This window comes from Diceros bicornis, chromosome 5 (assembly GCF_020826845.1).
Source record: "Diceros bicornis minor isolate mBicDic1 chromosome 5, mDicBic1.mat.cur, whole genome shotgun sequence".
NCBI classification, from domain to species: domain Eukaryota; kingdom Metazoa; phylum Chordata; class Mammalia; order Perissodactyla; family Rhinocerotidae; genus Diceros; species Diceros bicornis.
Window position 1 is genome coordinate 89243993 of NC_080744.1, and position 26426 is coordinate 89270418.

The 26426-nt window shown below is 42.2% G+C and overlaps 1 protein-coding gene across 1 annotated transcript in view; it reads right to left on the reverse strand.

The window, feature by feature from the left end:
* Positions 1 to 12442: 12442 nt before the first annotated feature.
* SV2B (synaptic vesicle glycoprotein 2B) overlaps positions 12443 to 26426 on the reverse strand; it is a 187113-nt gene continuing 173129 nt past the window's right edge. Inside the window, exons 10-13 of the mRNA XM_058542390.1 lie at positions 23944 to 24077; positions 21603 to 21803; positions 18098 to 18257; positions 12443 to 15827 (exon numbers count right to left, since the gene is read on the reverse strand). Coding sequence (XP_058398373.1) covers positions 15644 to 15827; positions 18098 to 18257; positions 21603 to 21803; positions 23944 to 24077 — 679 coding nt within the window. The 3' untranslated portion in view covers positions 12443 to 15643. The remainder of the gene's footprint in view (positions 15828 to 18097; positions 18258 to 21602; positions 21804 to 23943; positions 24078 to 26426) is intronic.

Consider the following 26426-nt stretch of genomic DNA (forward strand, 5'->3'; position numbering starts at 1 on the left):
CTCTCGCAAGCAGTTTCTATCGTCGTCTTTTTTTCCCAGTGTATGGGCCACACTTTCCCATTTCTTTGCATGCCTCATGATTTTGTGTTGGTAACTGGATATTTCAGATTGTATAGTGTAGCAACTCAGGGTACTGATATTCCCTCCACAGCTTATTTTTGTATTTGTGTGTTTATTTTTTACTGACTGACTGGGTTTTAGTGAAGTCAATTCCACACACATGCAGTGTTAAGCCTCTGGTCTTGCTCCTCAGGGAGGTGCAGATTTGTGCAGATCTGGGGACGCTCACAATCACCCTAGGATGACAATGGTATTGGTAAGACTCTTTCTTTCCCTGACCACCCCCAGCTGTTAAACTCTACTAATTGCCTACTGATCATTGTTTTGAACAATGCCCTGGGGCGCAAATTGCTCAATAAACTAATCCAAATCGTAACTCCTTTGGAGGAACAGTTTCTGAGCTTCGTGTTTGATATTTGTTCTGACTGCAGGAGGAATCCTCCCAGCTGTCTTATTCCCCAGCTCTCTCCTGCAAACTAGCCTGCCTACAGCGTAAGCCATTTCTTCATTAAATCCATGGGTCTCCACCCAAATGTCTTTCACTTTCTTGAGAGGGTCCCTAGGTTTGAACTTCTCCACACTCCATTGCAAATGAAGTCAGTTCCTTTGGGAAGAGATTAGGAGCTATCTGTTTTATGGACTGCTTCTCCCCCAGCCAAAATCTCCGAGCCACATCTCTGAAGCAGGAGGTGAGGAGGATGGAAAGCTTTGCTCTGAGTGACACCCTGCTCTATTTGCTGAGCACCCAGTCGGGGGTTGGGAGGGAGGTAGCACCTGAAGTCCTCTTGGCTTGCCTCTCCTGGGATGGAACCACCACCTCACAAGCCCTGACAAAGGCAGCAAGGCCCAGTTTTCACAGCGTACCACGCCGAAGATAGAACATTGTCCCACAAGTAGGGGCTGAGTGGGAGAAGGGAGCCCCTGCCTCCCAGCCACACACACCTGGGACTTAGCTCAGCATCACCGAGATGAGAAATACTGAAGTCTTGCTGTTCCTGGGAAGAAAGCCCTCCAACTGGAAGCGGGGGGAGAGGGAGCCCTGTGTTCTTGGCTGCAGCATTCTGGAGGGAAGTCTCTACTTCGTTGAGCAGGAGTGATGAGGAAGGGAGTGGTCTTAGTTCAAGCAGCGGATCTCTTCCCTTTCATACCAAATTTCACAAATTTTCTTGAATAGGTCTTTCTTTCACTTTTTTTTTTATTGCCCTTAGGACCATTCCAGAGTCTTTACGTGGCTGGGTATTTTTAATAATTTCACCAGTTCCAGTGGTGAGTAGATTGGCAGAGCTCCTCATGCTGTCATGCCAGAAGACTCTGGCTAATCAAATGACATTGTATAACATTGTAATGAATGAAAATGTAACATGAAAAGAAAAAGATCTGGAAGGTTTTTTACTCCAAACCTGATCGCTTATAGATGTAGAAACTGAGGCCCAAAGTCAGTGGTCCACCCTCATACCCTTCCCTTGGCTATGGCGTGCTGGGAGCCCAGGCAGGCCCAGGAGAGATGCAGCAGGTGCAGTCCTGGAGGCTGACTAAGGCAGACAATGAGAATCTTCATGCCGCCCAGCTCGGCCTCCCTAGTTCAACCAGGCAGCTCCCAGCAAGGGGGTATTTTATTTGTGTGGCACAGGGACCCCAACAATGCCAGCTAAATCAAACATCCCTGGAGAGCCAATTCCCAAGTTTCCTTAGAATTCTACATTCGGTCATCACTCCTTTAATCTTATACTACTAAAGATAACTCTGGTTTGTTTGACAAAAATGTATCTGGAGTACAGATTCTTAAAAGAGAATGTTCCCAGTTGGTAGCAGTATTTAAGGAAATATAATTTTCCAATTTGGGAATTTGTAACCCCCTCTGATTTCATTTGCATGATTTTTCAAACCCCGTTTTTGCCCATACACTGCTCAAATTGCCAGGGGAGTTGCGTAGTGTAGTCATGGTAACCATGAAGCCTTACTATCATACCCACACACACACCCCACACGCACACACTCTTCACACACTTACCCACCACCATAACTCACTCAAACCCAAAAATCATTTATATCCTGAAAATGAGCTTAAAATAACAAATACCGAAGTTGTATGAACCTCCACATGTTGTGTTTTTGTCACTATGTCTAATTACTATTCACACCGAAGGTGGAAAATATAAATGGGATTTGGTAGCAGATTGCTTGTGGTGAAGGACTTGCTTTTTTTGGGGGGGGTGGGGAGGAAGATCAGCCCCGAGCTAACATCTGCCAATCCTCCTCTTTTTTTTTTCCTTTGCTGAGGATGATTGGCCCTGGGCTAACATCCATGCCCATCTTCCTCTACTTTATATGGGACGCCGCCACAGCATGGCTTGACAAGTGGTGGGTCTGTGCGTGCCCGGGATCCGAACCCGTGAACCCCGGGCCGCCGCAGCAGAGTGCGCGTACTTAACCGCTTGCGCCACCATGCCGGTCCCAGGACTTGCTTTTTAATAGAGGAGAATGGGGGATTTGTACGTTCCCCTCTCTGCTGGGAGGAAAGCTGGAATTGAAGGTGGCTTTCAAGATGTGCTTCTTCCTGATTGTTTTCACTTTCCTTGCGGTAATAATTATTCTTGGCTAATACTGTTGGTTTTTAATTAGTGCTTCCAACACTGTAGTTGAATTTCGTGAAAGCAAAGGCCTGCCTTCTACGATCTGGGTCCCAATTATTTGACCAAGAGCTGAATCGTAAGGACAGGAGGCAAGAATTCCCTTGCATTTGCTTTTGTCAGACCATACCCAGGAGAGATGCCCAGCGCTCAGGAGCCTGGTTCCAGGGAAACATTGATGAACAGATCCGCACTCAGGGGCAGGAGACCAAGTCAGTGAGCAGACCTGTAAACCGTGTCTTAAAACTAAGCCCTGGAGAAACTGAGAGTCTTTGGTCTGGAGAAGTGTGTGGGACTTTAAGTCACAATGTCTGTGTTTTATGTGAAATGATCTCTGAAGAGTAGAGGAATTGCTCCTGAAAAAGGAGAATCCTTAACCAGGGAGACACCTGCCCCAAGCATTTGCCACCCCTCCAAAGCAGAGGATGGGAGAGTGTCCTCACTATTCATTCTGAAGCCCCTGCCTACCCCTGCTCCCTACAGTGATGTGGTGGCAAGTGCAACAAGCTCTCCTGGGGAAGTGATTCCTGTCTCCTTCCCACTCTCAGTCTATTACTTTCCTAGCCTGGGTTAGCCCAGAGTAGAGCCCAAGACAAAGGTTGATGTGAGAGTGGTTTATTTGGGAGGATGATTCCAGGGAGCAGGACTGAGAGACAAGGGACAGAAAAGGAAGAGAGTAAGGGAAGCCAATACAAAGATGCATTTGCGTGTCTAATTGGCCCTCACTCTTGGGCCACTTACTAGCCTAGAATCATCTGAGAATTCAGGAAATGTGTCTCTGAATCATCTGCCTGCAGTAAACAAGGGGAAAGCATTTATCCATGGGCTCCTGTCCCCTATTGGTGCAGGGCTTCCCCCACAGGGCAGGAACGACCCTCCATTTCAGAGTTGAGCATGTGCGAGTGCTGAGCAGTTCTTAAGTGTGCCATGCTGTGCTGCCAAATATGCCCGGGGCAGCAAGCAAGAGGTCCACAGCACAGACCTGAGGAAAGGTGCTGTCAGGTCACACCCACAGGAAACTTGTCACAAGTGTGTGGATTGATTGTCACAGCAGTAGGGATTGAAATAAGAGGATGTGAGGTGGTGCCTCGGAGGTATCCAATCCACCCATCAGAAGAGTGACCATCAGGGCAGAGGAGAAGTGGACACTGTCCTGGGATCCACAGTCATTCCTTGGGCATATAGTACAAAGACCTGACTGGCCATTTTGGACCCAGGAATGCAGTTGCCCATTCACTTTTCTAGAATCTTCTCCAACTACTCTACTGTACTTGATTTACATCCATCTGAAACTGCCCGCATCCTCAGACATGAATTCTGTCTCCCTCGGACCTGTTGGAATGCACAGTGCTGACCCAAGCCTGTAATCTACGATTCTGCACTTTTTCAGTTTTCCCCTGCTGGAGGAATCAGGATCTCTGAACACACCCTCCTGCTGTATTCCTAGAATTCTCATGATGACCTCTTTCTTGCTTCTATGGGCACCACCTGCTGTCCCCTTCTGACCTGGCCTTGTTCCATGTCCCGGCCTCCTCCTCACCTCCTGTGCTCTTCTGCCCCCATCATCTAATTCATTCTCTCTCTCTCTCCTCTTTCTCCTCTTTCCCCTAGGCTAGGTTTCCCCAGGGAAAATCCTATACGCAGTGTAAATTACATCTGAGAACTTGATGCAAATGTAATATTGATTTTTGAGCAAGATTATGTCAATTGTGGATAGTCTATTATTTTGCTTGCCGAAATTCCTTTAATGAAATTATGTTCTTTGATATGAGGCAGGCCAAAAAAGGTAAATATATAGTGATCACATCATGAAAACCTGAGATTCTAAAGCATTCTATTGGTGTCACAGGCATTGCATTCAGACTCAATGAAACCCTAACACCAGAATTTTGGAAGAGACAAAATTTCTGCTAAACTTTGCCCAGTCTTCTTACATCTCTTTTCCATGTAAGAAACCCACATCTCTTTTCCATGTAAGAAACCCAAATCTCCCTCAATCATTCTTTCTATGATGTGTGACCTATGTTTGTATGTTTCCTATATGTTTCTAAGTTTCCTATAAACTGGGTCACATTTACAGTAATCACCCATGTTTCTTAGGGTTTTCTCCAGGCTGTTACTATATGATTTCTAATTCCATTCAGAGTTTCACCTGGTTATTTCTGGAAGTCCACAAAGGGTGTCACACGTTTGCATACAAGTATTTTCCTCATATTCTTCTGCCTGCTTTGCTTCCCCACTTTGATGTTTAGTGTCCCTCACAAAACCTTTCTCCACTGTCACCACAGCTAGGGCTGCTGCTCACAGTCCCCCAGCCTTCCTTCAGCCCCTTTCCCACAGGGCTCCCATGCAAGTCCAGGGAGGTGACCAGTGACCGATCTCTGAGACGACCAATCTCTGAGATGAATTTTCTTCCCCAGGCATGGTGCACACATCTGGTCTCTGTTCCTCTCCAGCCAAAAAGAATTCTGCCATGCAAACTGATGCCAGGAAGGTCCATTTCATGAAACACACCAGAACTCACGCTCAGATACATTTTCAGATACTTTATCCATCTGTCTCTTCTGGTCTCCTTTTTCTGCATGCTCATCTTTAGCTGAAGAACATTCTGGAGATGGCATGGTTCCTTCAGGCCAGACTTAGTGTACCCTGATTTTTCTACTACACTTGCTGTTGCGCTTTCTACCCGTTTGGCTTCAGGGAGAGTTATTTGTACTGAAGAGATGAAACATGAAACACTTTTTTTCCCTTAGAACTACAGATTCAAGGAAAGGCAAAGCGGGGAGGCCACAAACGTTTGCAGACATCAGATGAATAAAAGGAGGCTCAGAGAGGTCCCTCACTTGCCCAAGCTTACCCATCTGATAAATGATAGAACCAGGAGTTGAACCCTGGGACTTTCTGACTGCAAAACCAGCTCTAACTCTCTTTCTCTCTCTCTTTCTCTCTCTCTCTTTCTCTCTCTGTCTCTCTCTCCCTGTCTTCTTTCACAGTTTCCACTGAAGTGGCCAAACGACGTTTCCTGTCACTACCCTGTGGGTATCTCACTTAAGATACGAATATGAAACTAAACTCTGTTTTCTCTGTGGGTCCTTCATTTTTCTTTTTCCTTTAAGTTATCCCTGAGCCCAGATTTCCCTCCATATTACACTTACAGATCACCTGCCACCTTTTTCCTTCTGCGGAAGCCACTGGTAAGGATTAAGCAAAGTACATCCTGCCAAGTGTCTCAGAATGAAACACATCTAACATTGTGTGCATTTGCTTTCTTGCATCCTACCAAGACTTACACGTAGAAAATTCTATTTCTGTGTTTGGTTTTATATGCATTCCCTAGAGGACATTGTTCTCACCGGGGAAAGTCAAACTTAGAGGGACCCTACAGCCATTTGTCCACTTCTTCGATTTTAAAGATGAGGAAATTGGGGTTCGGCAACCAGCCTAAGACCTCACAGCCTTCCCTAGATCGCACAAATTAGGAGTGGAGCCAAGAACCTCTGAGCTCCCAAGTTGAGCTTCTCCCAGCGTGACTGCCTTTACATGGATCAGTTGTACTGAAAAGATTTGCTCCCATGAGCTCGGCTAGGGCAGTGGCTACACATTTCTAAATATAGCTAACGTCACCTCCTATATGTGGAAGAGTTCAATGTTTGAGTAGACATATGATGAATATACAAAGCACCACTCACTGCTGCATTCTTGTTTATAACACAATCTTCACAAATTCCTAGGTACACCCAGAGGTTTTTGCCTATAAGAAATTGTCCAGCAACATTAAATGGTGAAGGATGATTAGATAAGCATGGATTAGATGCCAGCCGTCTGCTAGGATGGTGCCAGTTGTTTCCACATAAGCATTTAATAAATGTTTGCTGAATCTGAATCTTGACAATTGCGCCAAAGATCAGGAAAGCCCCTCTATTTCAGGCCAGAGCATATTACAAATGGTTGAAGGACACCCTGGGCCCTCCAGCAAATGTCTTCTGGAATCATCTCCACATTCTGATGCAGCCTAAAGAATACAGGGGAAATATTTCTAGTTTTGCAAAAGCCGTCTCATTCCACTTGACAGAGACTGGGACAGAAGGCTAACCGAACTTGGAGCACAAACCTGTTTTACATCTTCAAGGTAGCTACTGCCCTCTAGTGTTATAGGAATAAAGCAAAAAGTATACCTTGGTAGAATCTAAACCCAACCTCACAAAGTTTTTCAATCAATGTCTCAGCAGCAGTAGGTACTTAGAAAACAATATCCAAGAGGATACTGCACTGGTGTTGACCAGCTGTGGCTCCCAAGGTTTCTACTCAGCCAATTCACATCGATACTTCCATACTTGTTAAAATATGCTTCCATACCAGCTGGCAAAAAGCCACTCTAAGCCCCCTGAGTACCTCCACCACCACTCTAGAGCCGGGATCCTCTCCTGGACCGCCCCCCAGACCTCTCCACCATCCAATAACTAAAGCCTTAATGCCCGGTGAAGCAGGGGCCTCTGAGACCCTGATCCAGAGCTATAACTGCAGCGTTAAGTCAGCGTTTGAATCAATCCAATGATTAAATATTTTCAATGTGACTCTTTAATTGCTCCTCAGCATTCAACTAGCATGCTCCTTCATCTGTCCATTCATCATCTATCAGTGCCTACTATGTCCCAGACACCATGTTAGTTACAATGCACAGGGAAAAAGGAGGGTTCTATTACATCACAGTCCTGTGGAATCCTTTACACTTAAGATGGCATCTAATTTGGTTACCATTGTCCTAGTGGTCTGGAAATATCTGCAGCCAATGACTAATCTACACCCAGGCTTCTCTGGGAGGAATTCACTATGCTATATGCCAGGTGATGAAGGGCCAGACCTTGGCTGCACTTCTTAATAGCTCTGTGGCCTTTGGCGAGTTACTTGACCTTTCTGCACTTCAGGCTCCCCATCTCTAAAGGGAAGAAAATAACACTGAGATCATCAGGTGAATACAAGGATTAAAGGAGATAGTCTTTAATTATCACAGTCCTTGTCATATAGAAAGTTTTCACTAAGGGTTTGCTAATATTTGGATCACAGTATTAAAGGTTAAAAATGTATTCAGCAATCACCAAATTAAATGTTTCTACTGCTTTAATATACTAAAGAACAAAAAAAGCTTAGGTCATCAGAGCAATTCCACTTTCCAGGGACTGTCAGATGGAAAAACATTGAAAGGGAGATGGAAACTAGAGCATGAAAAATAGGAAGAGAAAACAAAAATGGCTTTGGTCGTTTCACACGCACAATATCAGTTTAATCACTCGGTAGATGCATTCACTGTACATGGCATTATTTACAGACTTATCCAAACAGCTCAAGGTGGACATATGGTAAAGGTTTATCCAGCAAGTTGTCAAGTCATTGTAAACTGGGTAAGGGTCCCTTTGCCCGTCACTTGCAGACTTCAATTTCACAGCTCACGGCATGTGCTCTGTGTCCTTCTCGTGGCCATGGGACCGAGGACTGGTGAGTATGACAGGACTGTGAAACATAACTGACTTTTCATCATCTCAACTTGAAGGTGCTTTACAGAAAGATGGCAGGCTTCCGAAGAAACATCTTCCTCCACTGGCTGTGTGTCAGCACATTTCATCAACAGCAATAGTATTACAAATGCTTTCTATACCTACAAAGCATAATTTACAGATCTCAGAGCACTTCACAGGACCAACCACAACGGATACCTGATGAGATTGTCTTTATTAACTTTGTTCCCAGACACCACAGCAAATTGCCATAGTGGACATTAATACTCAACCTCTCATGTCTGAAAAGCTAGAAGTGTCCCATCCAGTTAAAGGACTGAGACAGCCACATTTGTTGCAGCGGCTGCAGAAAAGATTCAAAACCATTGGTTAAACATTCAGGGAAGACCATGAATAGTCACCCACATCTAGATACTTTTGACCCTTCCCCAAAAATGGCACCTCTCTAGCTCCCCTCCCACTAGAGAGAATAAAACCTCTTCATCTCTCAGCATTGCTTATTGGAGCCCAGAGGCTTAGCTTGGACTTTCCAAATTTAGCATACTATTTTGAAATAGAAAAGAAAACAAGATGCATAAGCATAAATCAGTATGGAAAGATGGACCAGCAACCTTTAAGAAAAGCTCTTCCTTGTATCTCAATCTGCTTTATCTACTTAACCCACCACATCAAGAACAGAGAAGTAATAACGAAAGATTAAGACACTCTCTTAGTCTGTGAGGGTTGGGGACCTCCAGGATTCAGGTGGACCAAAAAGATGGGACCAAATCTCAAGCAGAAAAATAACCTTAAAGACTCCTCCATTCCTGAAACTGCAAATGCACAGATCAGCTATTTTAATGCTTGACCCATTTGAAACAGGATTGACAAATCTGTTTAACTCCTTGACAAACATTTCAAACTTTTAAATTTTAAAATATGTTGTTGATTTTTATCCCTTATGTGAAAATAGCCCAAAGCAAAACTGACCAATCTATGGCATGTATATTAAACAATAAAATAGTTTTCATATCTATACGTGTGGGGGGGTATTTTTTATTTTTATATGTCACAAATACCTCCATTTTACTTATCCAAAATGTAATTTTAAAAAGTTGAGCTATCTTTCAAAGTCTGCTATTAAACTTACTGGACATAGATCTGTCTATTCAGGACTACCTATAAAATACCTTTTTTCTGCCTGCCTTGTCACAGACTAAGTTCTAACACACTTCTCAGCAAAATATTACCCATATTCTGATTGCAAATCTTCAGTTTATAGTTTAATATTTCCACTGTAAAATATGTAGGATGTAGGTTTCTGAAAATTATTCCTATTAAAATCCTTAGTACAAATACCAGCAAATTAGCTAGTAGCAATCCATTCAAACATTTGTTAAAGTTGGGTTTTCTTGACTCATTCATACCAACTCCATATTGAAAAGAAAACTATATCATAAAACACATTTTAAAGAAGGTTAGTTTTGTCACTTTCAAATATTTTTGAGGTCAATAGAATTTGCTTTGTAATTCTTTGGGAGAAATACTTTAATAAACAAAAGTCACAACTTGTTCATCAATTGCTTACCAGTGATTTTTCTAAGCATTTTTTAAGCAATCGTTTGATATAGTCTGAAGTCTAATTTTCCTGGAAAGCCATTTGTATAGGTCCTTTGTCCATACCCTGTTGAAATCACAAATGCTGATTTAGAGAAATCCGAATCACTGAGATTATATATTGCATGTAAGAAATGGAGGACAGGACAGTTGGTTTTGAGTGGCTTGCTCTCCTGAGCGACAGTTGCTGTGATTAAACACACCTTTCCACCCACCCACATTTACTCTGGGAGAAGACAGCTCCTGAAAGACCTTTCCTTTCTAAAGAAATACATATTTATGGTCTCTGAAATTTTAAGACTTTTTAAGCCAGCAGGACCAAAGGTGAATGGACAACTAAGTGTGTGCTTTCAAGTGAGATGACAAGGACTCCTCGTTCCCCCGCTCAGGGCTTGATCCTTCTGGAGAATATATTATGGTCCTGCTAAGTAGATGCCCTGTTCATTCTGTAATTAGCAACAACTGTAACAACTTTTATTTCTCCATTTAACCTTCATGGATAGTTCTAGTCTCTGTTTCATTTCATCATTAATCTTTTTGGAAACCTCCTTGCTGTCACAAAAGCCATGCATATAAATTTCCCCACCATGCTTCTGCAAATTAAATAAAATGTGCTTTAAGCTTGCATCAAATTCAAAGGCTCTGTGATTTATTTCCAAACTGTTCTTAGGGCTGTGCTTAAACACAGCACAGCTACCCAGAAAAGCACAAAGTTTTTGATGGCGGGGGCGAGGGGAGGTCACTTGGAGGTTAAAACCCAGTACAGCCCGGGACACATAAGAGCCATTCCATAAATACATGTTGAATGGAAGTCTAAGTGGAGCAATTTATCCCACTCAGCCTTTCTCTTATCTAAAGGAGAAATTTTCACCCTTTTCAAGAGACATTTCCAAGCCAAGTTCAAGTTGATGTCAGCATGTTGGGTTCCTACCTAGGTATGTCTTTATCATCTGTGCATCCCTAGCTAGGAGAAAGCTTTTAGGATCAAAGAGTACAATTACAAAGCCTAATGGATTACAATGTGCCACAAATATATTTGTGTCTATAAAAAATCATTACCACATGGAAATGGGCAAAACAGGGCTCATCAACCCCCAGGTGAGAGGGTGTTCATTCTCTGCTGAGCTTAGGAAACAATTAGAGGCCTACAGCCTGGCATGGCCTCATAAGGACAAGGTCTGAGTGAAACCAAGTGGTTTCTAGGGAAGGGAATATTTTCACTGACACTCTTGAGTTACTGATGCACTGCCACTAGTCGATTGCCTCTGAACTTTGGGAAGATGGTGATCGTTTTTCATGGGCTGCTAGCTTTTGTGAGTTTCTGGTTGAGCTGTCAGGTTTACATTATCAGGGCGATAGAACTTCCCCAACAAATCAAATTGGCAGGTTGTCAGTGCTGCTCAAAATATGGTTCAAGGACTGACACCATCCACATCACCTGGGAGCTTGTTAAAAATGCAAACTTTCAGACCCCATCCCAGATTTCTGGAGTGGGGCCCAGCAGTGTGAGTTTTATCACCTCTCCACGTGATTCTGACACATGTTCAAGTTTAAGAAGCATGATCCATCTATCCCCTCTCCCTTTCTCCCTTAATGCCAAGATCCTCAATTTGGAGGAGGGGAAGCAATGTTCTCAAGAAAATACACATTTCTCAGCCTCCCCTGCAACAAAAGGAGGTCAATGATATCTGGGTGGAAGCAACTGGAAGGGCATCCAGGAAAGCAGTTTCAGGGGAGGCTGGCTCAGCTGGAGGTGCTGCCCCTTTGCCCCTTGCCCTTCATCCTGCTTCCTTCCTGAATCGTGGATGGGAGGATGAGTGCTCCAGCAGCCATTTCAGTCCGTGAGGCAGCCTCAATGACTAAAAACTGAGGAGCCTAAAGGCAGGAGTCTGTTCCCAATGATCAGATCACAAAGCAGCCATACCAGCCATGCCTTTCTTTCCTCCAGATTCCCTTCATATGAGAGACAAATAAACCTTTAATTTATTATAAAGGTATTCTAAACCTGATTATTTGGGTTTTCAGGTATATGCCATCCAACCTAATCCTAACTAAATCCCAAATATTGGGTCAGCTTTAGCTCAGATGTCCCCAAAAAGCCAGACATGGAGGTAGAAACACCTTCCCAAGACCACTGGTAGCCATGCCCCACTGACCAACGTCATGCTTGCATTCCTGGCCCCCATCCCTTCTTCCATGTAAAATTTTCTGTGAAATAGATTAAGGGAAAACTGCTTATATTCTTCAGAAAAATGAGCCAGTGTGTCTTTTTCTTTACCTGGTTTGTAAAGAAAAGAAATTGGCACACTCCTTGAAGAAAAGAGAAACTGGAGAGGGCAACCACTTCAGAAATCCACAGCTGACTGGTAAAGAAGCAAGAATTGTCTTATAAGCAAAAGGTGCATTTTACCAATCATGAGATCATTGCACTTTGTTTTTATTGCCAATTTAATATCCATCTCGCCCACTCACTATAAGTAGAACAAGGCAGGAACTGTGACCAGATTTTTCAGCAGTGGATCCCCAGGGCTTAACATGGAGACTGGCTCACAGTAAGAGCTCAGTAAGGATTTGTTGAATGAATGAATGAATGAATACTAATTTTTCATATTTATACTGATCCTTCCACTCATTCTAGGTAAAACAAGTGAGTCTTCAATGCATAGCCTCAGGGAATGAAGGGTAGTGTTTGTCACATTGTCCCATTCCCCCAAAGACTCTATGGGAGGCTCTGTAGTAGGGTATCAGTGACTGAGGGATTATTGTAGGCCTTGTAACCCACTCCTAGCACTACATGTCACTTTGGTCACATCATTTAACCTCTCAAGGTCCCTGTATGCAAAATAAGAAAGTTGAAGGAAATGACTCTCAACATTCCTCCCAGCTGATTCCATCAATTCAGGAATCCAGACGAGACCTTAGTGTCTGAAAATAATATCTATCCCCAGTACTTAAAGGTTTGCTTACAATTATTTTTATTATTATTTTTAATGAACTAACACAAGGTACCAGGGAACCCTGGACATAGGGTTATTTATTACATGACGTCAGGCTAATATGCTATAAACTTCACAAATCGGCACACCCCTTTCACTGATTATTTCCCATAAAACAAAAGATCAAAAATCAGCATCAAGAGATGACACAATACAGTTGAGACTACTAAAAGCAGCTACTCTCAAACTGGGCACCATAAAATACATCAATAACTGTGAACAGATTTGCTTAGCGAAGGAGAGCCTCATCTCTCTAACTCTCCACAGATGCCATAGGGAGTTTCTCAGAGTAGAACATGAAATGAGAAAGGAACGGATGGCCAGGAATGCTGTACATTATCTCCCAATGACCTGCCACAGAGACTATTTTTAGATAAGCATTTATCTCAGCAGTAGTGACAGCATTTAACAAGTGACCAGGTACCAGTGCCAGATAATCCTTCATGGGGAAAGGCTTCAGGGCACAGCGGCACCTTTACAAAGGCCTAAGTGATGGATGAGATGGGAATTGCCCTTGGTTGGTGAGGTGGTTGGTGTAAGGAGCCATAAAGATAACGCAGAAGTTAGAGCTTTGGAATCAAATGAAGTTCACCCCAAAATTACTGCAGCCACCTCAACACTCAAAAATTAATCCGATTTTAGATTTACAAAATCCATCTTAACCAGAAATGCAGATTCTAACTGCCTTGTAAATTTCTTAAGTGGGAGCTGCTCATTGAATTGCATTATCCCATTGAAGTATAATGTTATAAAGGATGTGGTGATCCCAGGTTTACACAATTCTCTTTTATGAACCTAGCCACTGTATTTCATCTGGCAAGAATATGGAAAGTATATTACATTGGGCCTTTCATTATTGACATAGCATTTATGTTAGGTACCTCCTGCAAAACAATTAGAGAAACACTAATACAAAATGGTATGTTTATATATCTGGAGGAATCAGGGTGTCAAATCAGAGATGATGTGTCTTTCTTCCCTGTACAGAGAAAAAAGGGGGTGAATAAAGAGGTGGGGGACAAGAGAAGCAGAGTAAACATTTTAACCATTAAAACCAATCTCAGGATAGAAAGATGTCTTAATATTTACTCCTCCCCCATTTACCTGTTACTCCAGAGAATAACAGACAGATGGCCTGAAGTTATCATGGAACCTAAGTGTTTCTCCAAAACTGAGAAAACACTCAGTGCAGCCATCATTACTCTGTTTTAAATTTTTGGAAATTTCTGGTAGGGAAACTGTGGCACTTGACAGCATTGACCGTGTTGCAAATCAACTCAAAGAACTAGTTCTTGCAGACTGATGTTCACCTGGCCTCGGCAAGTTCAACTCCAGTGGCAGGAGCTCATAGCTCACTGTCCCTTTCCCGCAAGACAGTTCTGATGGATGAAACGCTGTTCCTTTTCTACGTAGTCAAGACTTGAGCCTATTGCTGACCCTTGCCAAGGCAGTTTGTCCTAGGTTCCTCACCCCACCTCCACTCCAGTTCATGTTCCAAACTGGATCTCAGGAAAGGTTCTGTTGGAGCACTCAAGGAAAACATATTTGACATCCACTGCACTCCCTACTCCCATGCCAGTGACATCTGTTTCAAATGCCCCGAACAGACACACGTAGCATAGATTTCTCACGGGACTTGACCATTATAACAAACATGGATCGTGTTTTACTGCTAAAAGAAATGGAAAGAATTACACTCTGAAGAACTGTGGCTATACTTTCCCATCCCTCTCTCAATCCCCCACATTGTCCACCACGTTGTCTTCTCGCCTACAAAGAGAGTGCCAGAGGCCACTGAACTTCTGCTGTTTCCGGGGGAGCGGCAAAGTCAAATGCCAGCATTGAAGGATGAGCTTGAGTTTCACAAGCGATCTGTGTAAGAGGAAAGTAACTACTCCACCTACACGAAGAAAAGTGCCTGGATTAAATGAACTGTACAACGTGAGCTTGCTACGTGCATCCTCCCAACAGCAAGTTAAATGACTATGAGAAATTGTGCTTGCATTTCATTCAATCAGATCCAATTTCTTGGGACTCTAAACACCAAGTCCTCCCAAGATATGGCTAAAATGCTTGCAAGTATTTGCAGATACCATTTCTGCAAATGAAACCCAAATACAGTTATATACAAAGTTAGTTTACAGAATACCTATCCCATTAAGTTTCTTTGAATAGATTAAAATAGGAATAAATATCATTCTTAAATTTACCTCCTAATCATCATGGGAAGCTTAGGACACTTGAGGGGGAAAGTAGATTTCTATAGATATTGCTCAAATATTTGGTTTTCTATATCAGAGTATCTTCAATGCTATTGTGCTGATTTTCAAATGGAAAATATGATAGATGATACTTTTAAATGCAAAAATATATGTATCCTGTACTTCAAGCCCAACATTCATATGATGACTCTTAACTTCCTGCCAAGTCAATTTATTAGGTCATTGGGCTCCAAGGAACTTTATGAAGGAACTTGAGCGTTTGTCATCCTCAAATTCGTTTTGAAATGGAAATAAGTCCTTGCACCTCACTTAGGGAAATGCGCACTCCTTGCTTAGTGTATGCACCCACTGGAGGGTTTATCCCTCTTCCTCTGCCTTGGGCTGGGGAGACCTGAAGCCAAGCACACAGCTCTGTGATTATAAGGGCAGCTCAGGACACCCCCAAGTCAGTCACCTGAGTAACAACCATATTGACAGCTGAAATGAGTTCTAAACTAGGGGTCACAAAATCAACTTCTCCTCCTGTGCTATCCAGGCGTTCTCTGGACAGTGACAGACAAGAAGTGTGGGCGCATGGAAGGTTCCTGGACAAGATTCTTCCAACATTTCCTTTCTTCATATGTTGTTCACATCAGGACCTGTTCTCGCGTCTCTGGCAGTCGAAGAGCGATCAGGCCACCCATAACGAGAGAAGTGGCAGCCAGAAGGATGGGGACCACTTTGGTTATCCCAACAAAGGAAGCAAAGATGGTATTTCCCAGGATGGCTCCAAATTTGCATAATCCATTGAGGATGCCAAAGGCTGTTGCCCTGTAAAAGAAGAAGAAAGTAAATAATTCTGAAAGACATGAACTAGACTTCACTAGATGAGTGGGACTGGGGTCTTTCTTTTCCTTCTTGTGGGAGAAGGTATAGTAAAGGTATGGGAGGGAATTTTTTTCCTAAATATAAAAGTGATACATTCTCATTTTAGTCAAATTTGGAAATACAGAATAATATAAAGATGCAGGGATATATAATCTGACCACTGAAAGGCAATCACCACTGTTAACATCTTGGAGTATTTCCTTCAAACTTGTTTCTTTTTCTTTTCAAGTATATCTCTTTTTGAAATGTTCGCAGGTAGTACATGAGTATTGTGAAATACTAAAAGAATGAAGAAGAATGAAGCAGAAAGTGTGTTACTCTCTTAATAACACCCTCAACCCTCTTGTGGCAGAGACTGCTAGATGTCCCTAAATAGTATTTCTCCAAATGTAAGACTACATTTCCCAGACTCCCTTGCTGCTAAATGTGACCACGTGACTAAGTTTTGGCCAATGGGATGAAAGTGCAAGTGGTAGCTCCTGACAAACTCCCTTAAGAGATGTCAAGAGTGGGCCTTTTGCTTTCTTCTCTTTCATCCTTTTTCCTTCCATCTTGCTTCCTGGTATGTAGATGGCCTCATCTTGGACCATGGCTGAGATCATGAAAGGGAGAACAACAAGATAGAAAGAGTCTGCAGGGCTTGCTCTGGACTTCTACAGGAGAAAAAAACAAAATGCCTGCCTTCCTAAGGCTGCAATTATTTGGGGTTTCTGTCACCTATGGCAGAACCTGATCCTAATTATTATTCCTCAATCACACTTCCCAGTGATAACTATTATTAACCATCTATCCTTTCTTGACTCCATCTCTATACGGAGACAATATTCCTAGCACTCTCTCCCCAGCTGAAGTAAAATATTTCTTTTTAATGCCACAAATTTATTAAGAATGTGGCTTTATTTTTGTACTTTAAATTCTTTTTCACATTTTTTTCTGTAACTGCACCACACTATAGCTTTTTAATCACCAGCCCCCAATCCCAGTCTTTTTGTTTTCAGAATATTCTTGGGTATTTTCACATGTGTATTTTTCCAAATAAACTTTAGAATAATTTTTTCAAGTTCCCATGGGGGAAAAAAAATCATATTGAATTTTGAATGGACTCTTTTAACTCAGAGAAAAACTAAAGAAAATTTGATATTTTTATAAGATTAAATCTTATAATTCAATAATGTATATCTTGACATACATTTAAATCTTCTTTTATATCTCTCAGTAAAGCTTTATGGTTTTCCTCACACAAGTGTTTCACCTTTCTCATCAAGTTGATTCCTAGATATTTTATGATTTCTGTTGTTATTGAATGAATGTCAATGTTATTTTTAATTTTTAATATATTTTAAAGGCTCTATATTAAGTTGCTTTTATCACTGACCACGTTACCAAATTATTTTATTGTTTCTAGTAGTCTCTTTAAGTAATTCTTTTGGAGTTCCTAGATAATACATCCCATTCAAATAAAAATTTCTCCTCCTCTTATTTTTTGTAAAACTTAGAAGTTCTTTGGTTCAGGAATGAGGGACCCCAAATGTAGCATGCTGTACTTTTCCACAGCCACCTATATCCCAGTACCTTGTCACCAATTTTTCTTTTTCATATACCTGCCTTCCACACCACTTCACATTCCTTTTTGACCACAGGGCCACTTTATCTGCCATCCTTAAAATTCACAATTCCCCCTCCATGAGGATAAATAACCGCTAAGTAATGGCCTTGACCCCATGCCTTTAAACCAGGCCTCTTTCCATATGGCTTGTACGAAATAAAAGTAAACCCTACCATTCCTTCCACATTCTCTGCAGTGCTCTAGACTAGCATGCCTCATCCTCACCTTTATTTCTCTCCACCTCTCCCTCACTCTGGGTTTATCTGGTTCTTCACCTTTGCACTTTATCTCCCATTGGCAGACTTGTCCTCATCTCTCTTGTGAACTGCAGGACATCGATGGTTTTGCCCTCTTATCTCTCTCTCCTGGACATGGTATGCACTTTTCCTTTGCTTCTTGCCGTCCACCCCACCCTATCAAGCCTTAGCCTGCCCACTTCCAGGCCTATGCCAGCCCCATGCAGGAGAAACTCAACAACCTAAGAGACGTTTGGTCTATGGAAGAACAGGAAGACCAAGATGACCACGGTGGAGAATCATGGAGCAGGCAGACTTCCAGCCAAAGAAGTCCCAATAAGTCCCAGAGGGAAGCCTGGGGAAGAACTGACCTCTGGTTGGTGGGATACAGCTCCACCGTGATCACATCCAGAGCATTCCAGGCAGCAATGCTGGTCCCGCAGAACAGGCACTGCCAGCCGATCATTGCGGACTCGCTGTTGCCAAAAAACAGGAAGAAGCAGCAGACCGCCGAGATTAGCATGGAGCCACCTGCGGAGGGAGGTGAAGGGCAGAAAGAAACGTGAAACCCATGTCTTGGACAAGACTATCACCCAAAGGTCTGGCCCCATCTCCCATCCTTACAGGTACACCTGAAGTAACAAATGTCCATCTCTACACTGAGAGCACAGCTTGATTCCATGGTACCCCAGCCATGGAACTAGAGCCCTCTGCGTGGTCATGTCATCAGAGTTAGCCTCCAGGTAGGACTTTGAAATCATCATTCCGTGGTGCTGCCCAGCCCAGAATAACTGGGAACAAGGCAGAGGGGGTATTAGCTCAGACCTTGTTATGTGTCAGACATTGTTCTCGTGCTTGAGATACATCAGTATCAAAAAACCCCATTCTCGTGGAGCTTACATTTTGGTGAGAACATAACTGTAAATGGTCTACAGAAGGAAAACCTGAAGAAGAGCCATTTACCCCATCTCCACCCCAGATATCTGCTCTGCCCTGCTCAGACCTACTCTGTGCCCCAGGGAAGCTAACCCCTGTTCACCGCATACCCTAGTCAGTGGGGAGGAGCTCCCTTGTCAGCTAGGAGGAGAAAGAGGTTTGAGTATTTCTTCCCAACTCCCGTCCTGTTTTATAAGCCTTTTTTTGGCAATGGCTTACAATAAATGTTGACCAATGTTTGTTGAGTACAAAATACTATCATCAAATAAATCAAGTGATAGTCAGGGAACCGACCCTTCAAGTATGTTAGGTCTTCCTACTATAGGTCCTATGGCCCACTGTACTTCCCCTCTCATAAGTCTTGTGCCCTTTGTGATTGAGAGGCCTGAGTTTAAATCCCAGCTTCTCCTGTGTGACTTTGAGTGAATCACTTAACCTCTCTGTCCTGTGTCACTTTCCCCATCTATAAAATGTTGATAAAACTAGTACCTACCTCACAGGGTTATTGTGAGGGATAAATGTGTGAATATTTACAAAATGCTTAGAACAAAGCCTGAGCTATAATAAGCACTTCATAGGTGTTAGTTAAATGAAATTTCTAGTTTATGTCTATCTCTCTCAATAGATCATTTGCTTCTTAAGCACAGGGATGCTGTCTGTCTCGATTACTGTTGTATTCCCATTGCCTACCACACAGCCTGGCAGAGAATAAATGCTGCATAAATAAATGTTTATTGAATGAATAAATGAGGAGTGACAGCCTCATCAGGAAAACTTCTACTCTGTTGTTAACAAGAAACTGCTTCTACCCAGGAAAGAGCACAGCAGAGTAACAGGACAAATGATACTCCAGCAGATTCTATAGAGGGATTTGTCTGGGGACCATGGACAAAGTTATTTCAAAACAGGTCACCCACATCTCATTGAGATATTTATTGAGCATCTACTATTTACTGTGCACTGAGAATATCGCCATTGATCCATCATATGCCAGGCCTTTTATTTAAAGACAGAGGGATACAAAGGGGACACACTCTGAGCTCTTAACACTCTAGCTCAAAAACAAAATACAGACATTAATAAAAGAGTAGTATATAAGGAATGATTAAATATCCCAGATATCCAATTTGGGGAGTATGGCTATTTAGCATTATAGAAATCAATTTTAATCTGGGATATACTCATGACGACAGGAAGGGCTTCAATGGCGAGGAAAAGGCTGTCCACTGTCTCCCTGCCCTGCCTGCTCCCTGTGCCCAGCCTTCCCTCTGCTCCCGTGTGGGAGTGGGCACTGGTCACAGGCGGTGGGCCATTCTGATGCACATGCGCACCCACTCCACCCCTCATAGACGCCACTTTCCCCAGAACTTCCTCAGCTACTCCAGGACCTGACCATAGAATCCACTGTTCCTGGGACTCAAAAGGCCAGTGGCAGAATGGCAGAAGTGTCACACATCTACTCTTACACGCTTTATCTCATTGGAGCAAACAGAGGTATTATTTTAACAATTGTGAAAAGGAAGGTCAGAGAGGTAAAGGAAGTTGTGCAGACTCATAAAGTGAATGTTGGCTAAGCTGGCCACCCGACTCCCAGCCACTGGTCTTTTACACGATGCCATCCTGTAGCACCTTCTGCTGAAAAGCTTGGTGCTTCAGACTAATCTAAGAAAGAGGCCATCTTCATTGGTTCCAGTCAGCAGCAATACCAAGTGGCAACTCTGTGGCAGGCACCGTGCTGGGCTCGGGCATTACAGAAGTTAATAAGCCACCACCATTCCCTCAGTGGGCTTCGGGTCTAACCAGGCCACTTCCCCTGCAGAGGAGACAGCTCAACCTGCCATGTCTAAGAGATGACTCCATCCCCACCACAAGATGAAAAAGCTGAAATCACAGGCATTACTTGTGCTCACCATTCTGAATATTCAAGCTACTATTTACAATAACAATATTCAACATGAGCCAAACACCAGGAAAAGCATCCCTTCCCATAAAGACCCGATCAATTTGCTCTTTCGTCTCTGACAAAATGCCTATGTGATTTATCTTGTTTCCCTTTGAGCTTTGCTGCTAGGAATCTCGGAATTAATTTTACTGATCATCTACATTCCAGGGCAGATCTCACAGCAAGTTTATGAGTGTGTTGTCTGCTCCCCACCTCTGGCATTGGCTCACGTTCTAATTTACATCTTCCCTGGACCTGGGTGTATACATTTTGTTTCCTGTTCACCATGCATGGCGTGTGTTCTGTAACAAATTGCTGCAAATCCCGGCAGAGTGAAGCAAAGCATCCAAGAATATGGCTACCATTTTTGAGAACCTGCAATGCACCAGCACAAGGTGCTTTGGGTATATTTTGTTCAATCCTCATAAACCCCTACCAGCGAGTTATAGGTATCCTCATCTTACAGATGAAACTGAGGCCCAGACAAGTAAAGGAACATGATCAAAGTCAAACAGCCTTTAGGTGATAGGATTCCAACATGAGTCTGTCTAACTCCAAAGCCCAAAGTGTTATCATTATTATTTAATATAATAAGTAATATGATAATAAGCAATACGATGTATTTTAAATCATCAAATGAAATCAACGCTCATTTAAGAGCATGTCATATATTTTTCCAACAATAATCTTACAAAGCAGGTAGAGTGGATATATTTAATTTCCCTATTGAAGTGCTAATAGAATAAATGACTGTCACAGAGTTGCTGAATCAGGAAATGAAGACGAGTTTCTGGCCTGGACCAGACATCTCAGACTAACCCATGGGACCCTGGGGTGTCGTAGATGTGCCTCCTTGGCTCTACACCGTCAGATTCCATCTTACCTGTGTGGTTTCCTGTGCAATATTTCTTTCAGAAAAAGAAAAATTCACTGCTTTAACACTTTAAGCCCCGGCCCTAGCCCACTAGAACACAGATGCGGCGTCCCTAACAACTCACCGATCATCTTGAGCCTCCCAACTTTATCCATGAGCAGGGCAGAAATGATGTTCCCAGGCAAGACAGAGAGACTACCAAGGAAGCTGACGAGGTAAATCAAGAAGTCATTATCTTGCTCAAAGTCCATGTGGCAGCCCTCCTTCTGCTCCAGAAAGGTGACGTTGATAAACCGACAGTTGATGAACTTATGCTCGTAGAGGTCTGGGGAGAGAAGAAAACCTCTGGTTCATGTAAAGGAAAGGGGGCTGGGGAGATTCAGGACAGAGGCAGGGATGAAGTTATGCCCCTTCGGATGGCCACGCTGCACCAGCTTCTGGCAATCAGACAGTCTCAAAGTCAAGGTGACATGTGGCCAGACATAGATGAAGCGAGAAACCTCCCAAAATGTAATGTCCTATTCAAGGTCCTATTAGCAAGAAGAAATGAAATGAACATTAATTGAGGGGCATGTTTAAGTACATCATCTCTCAAGCCTGATAACAGTCCTGTTTGTATCAATGAGATGACACTGAGGGCCACAGTCACTGGGCCACTCCTCCAAGGCTACCCAGCTTATAGAAAGTAGAAGACAAGAGATTTGAGCCCAGATTGAGATAACCACTCAGGCAGAAACCTGAACATTTTTCAAAATGAAAACCATTTGTTCAGTGGTTGCGAGGGCAGGGCTGGGGAAAGATGAATAGGTAGAGCACAAAGGATTTTTAGGGCAGTAAAAATACTTTGTGTGATATTATGATGATGGATACGTGTCATTATACATTTGTGCAAGTCCATAGAAGGGACAAAACCAAGAATGAACCCCGAGGTAAACTATGGACTTTGGGTGATCACGATGTGTCAATGTAGATTCATCAATTGGAACAAATGTACCACTCTGGTGGGGGACGTTGATAATGGGGAGGCTATGTCTAGGGGCAGGAGGGATATAGAAATCTCTGTACTTTTCCTCTAACTTTGTCATAAACCTAAAACTGCCCTAAAAAAATAAATTCTTAGAAAAATAAAAACCACTTGCTTTGGAACCAGTTCCCATGTCTTCTGACACCTTCTAACACCAGCTCTTCCAGCAGAAAGATTCACTAAACAGGTTCTCAGGAAACCTGGGTTTGGGGAACTGGCTCTGCTGCTGACCCTCTTTAACTCCCTGAGGCTCCACCTACAAAATTAGAGGAGGACACCTGATTATCTCCATTGCTTCCCAGCTCTGACATTTCATGACTATAAGGGTTTGCAAAAATCCCCAGGTCAAGAGTATGCAGAAAAAGAGGCATCATTAAAACTTGAAGGAAGAAAATAAAAGATATGCCAAGTTTTAATGATAAATAATGAATGTATAGAATTCATTATTTTTTTAAGTTCAGCCTAAAAAAAAAAAAAATAGGAAGGTAAATCCCAAAATGGATTATTTAGAGACTGAAGGATACTTGGAGAGCAGATATTGAGCCTCTCGAGGCTGACATCATGGAGGAAAAAGATGTTCTTGCATAAACCCGTAAACCATCCCTTGGTGCTGATGTCATCAAAAAGCCCTGATCTGGACATACTGCAAGTAGTTCAGTGGAAAGATCACAGACTTTAGAACCAAACAATTGAGGAATGAATCCGGGCTCCTCCAACTGGCTAGCTGTGGCCTTGGGCAAGTTGCTTAAGCCTCTCTTTCCTTAGCTATAGGATGGGGATAATAGTACATTTCTCACTTGAGACTGCGTAGGTGAAGCCCCTGGGAAAAGCTCAGTTAGTTTCCTTATATCCCAACTCCACTTGGTATTAATTTATGATGAGAGTAGTAAAAGTAACAAGCAGTGGTGGAATTTTGTGATTTTTCTCAATCATGGAAATCTGAAATGGTGTGATTTTAAAATATTCTGTCATCTCACTCCATGCACAAAGCATGAAAAGATGCAATTTTCCTTTTTCATTTATTATCGTGAGAATATGAGTTTTGAATTTTGCAAATTTCAAATTAGGCAAGGTCTTCAAGAATGCACTCCATGCATAAAATGCAGCCCTTCTGGAATGCTGTTTTTTTATCTGTGTTATACTTTTTTCCTACCAAAGACCCTCAGCATCAGTCTTATTGAGATCAGAAAACTTGCCTAGAACCTTTGTTTCCATTTTACATGTGATAAAACTGAGATGCAGATAAATTAAATGCCTTAGTAAAGAGTGTAAACCTAATTCGTGCCATACCTGGGACTAGAACTCATTTCTCTATCCTAAGGCTCAGCACTTGTATCTGTGAATACTTTCCTATTCCTAAAGCTTATGACTGAGTAGTTTGGTTCTTAGACAAGACTAGTCCACCTTTGTTGCAGTCTATCCACTGGGTCCATGTTCTTACCTGTGTTATAAAAGATGGTTGACTCAATGGTGCAATTTTTGAAATAGGTATCAGTAGATGTAACATCTTCAAAATAGCACTCATCAAACAACGTGTCCTCAAAGAGTACATGTTTAAAGTACATCTTTGTGAACCTGTGGAAAAGATATTAGCCCCTGAGTGATTCATCCGGGAAAAAAGGAGACTTGAGACTCAAATGGAGAACACAGAATGGCAGAAAAAGAAGAACTGCACACCAAAAAGTGCTGGAACGTTATTTTCAACCCAGGCTAGTTTCCCATTTCTTAGCTATGTGTTTACAAATAGGGAAGGGCCTCAGGACTGTGGAAGCTGGTGTTTAGTCCAGATACATATGGGGTTCTATGCATCAGCCTGGTGTTTCCCAAATGCAGGTCCGTGGGCCTTCTGCATCAGAATCCTAGAAATGTGAAAGAGTGTGAAATGCAAATATTGATAACATCTCACTTTATGAGCTTTAAAAATATGCATGTCCCCTGGTTCGTCTTAGAGGTTTGGAAGCAATAGAAGCGTGAGGATCTGAGAATGTTCATTTTTTAAATTACCCAAACAAAATGTGGGGAAATAGGCACTTTCATTCACATTGTTGGTAGAATATAATGGTGCAGTCTCTTTAGAAAGCAATTTTGCAAAATTTAAAATGCATAATCCCTTTGACCTAAGAATACCACCCCTAAGAATTCATCCTACATATACTTTCTCATGCATTCAGAGATATGTTCACTGATCTTCACTGCAGCATTGCTTATAACAGCAATGGATTACTAAGATAGATAGATAGATAGATAGATAGATAGATAGATAGATAGATAGATACCACACACATACCACATACGTGGAATACCACGTAGCCATTATACCAATTAGGTAGATCTATATGTCTTAATATGGAACAATCTTCAAGATACATTGTTAACTGAAAAAAGTAAATGCAATACAGTGTTTATGGCATGTAACCATTTGTGTGAGAAAGGATATGGTACATATGCCTACAAATGCATAGAATAAACCTACAGATTTACACAAGAACCTGGTAGAGGTGGTTGGCCCTGGGGAAGTGCAGTGGGGGTTAGGAATGAGACAAACTTAATTTTTCCTTTATACTAAGTGTATATATTACTTTTTCACTTAAAAATAAAACAGTTAATAAGGGATAAAGCACCTAGATGCTTATGAGGTGCAGCCTCTGTTGCCTATATTTATCAAGCTTGGTCAAACTTTTAAGCTAGAAACCTTTGGATACGTCTTCATTTGTGAAGAATTACAACTTGTTCATTCATTCAGCTGTCTATTCATTTATTTACAGATTCAGTCTTCAGCAAACACTTACTGAGCTTGGCACTGGGTGCTATGAGTACAGGGCGGAAAGACATGGTCCCTGCCTTCAAGTCTAATTGAAAAAAAAAACAGACAACTACAATACAGTGGGAATCAACAGGATAGAGGTAGCACGGGGTACTGAGGGTCATTGTTCCTCTCCAGGACCACCAGATAACTCAGTCCATGACCACATACGATGGCCAGAGCCCCTTACCCTCCACGCTATATTGTGTTCTGCTCAGAACCCTATCCTAGAGCCACATATCATTAGCTTCTGCAAAAAGACCTCCCACCCAATAAGAAGGCCTGGGCAGGTGCTTCCAAAGAGAGGTCCCCAGACCACTTACATCAGAATAAAATGGGAGGTTATTATGAAAGATGCAGTTTGCTACATTCCAACCTAGACCTCTTGAACCATAATCACCAGAAGCAGATGCTAGATTATTATACTTTTAAAAATGTGCGTGGTCTACAAAGCCAAATTATTTTGAATAATTTTTCTTAGGGTTAAATTTGCTACAGACTTTTAAACAGAGCTCTCCAAAAGCTATCACTGAACTCTGCGAATTTCCATGGAAAAACTAATTGGTAAGCCTTTTGTTACAGGAAGATGCCTCTGATTTCAAAATTAATGTAATTTGTATGCTAGATGTGTTTACTCAGGAAAGCTATTCCTGGAGACTGTCTCAGGTCTCTGCCTTTCTTAACATATCCTTCTCTTTAATATGGTAACAGGCCGCTGATGTGGCCTTCAGTGATATTTTAATGTTCTGCCAAGGGTGAGTGAGAAAGCAGAGCCATAAATCATAATGGGCCTGACGCAAGCAGACCTTAAAATGTATCTCCAAGTGAGTTATAAAAAGCCAAAGTTATAAAGGAAGAGATAAAAGGAGAAAGGGCCAACACATATTTTATGAGTCTTTATATAAATCATCTCCTCTGATCTCTAATTTATATACTGAACTGGTCCAAGATTCTTCATTCAGAAGAGTTCAAAGGCTGAAAGAAAAGTTAGCAAAAGTATCCCGTGGAACTTTTCCTTCAAGGAAACAGAAGCCATTGGCAATCCAGAGTCTACGGCAAAATTATTATTACAAACGCTATTTCAGTTACCCTCAGGCCCAATGCTTAGTTCACCAAATGAC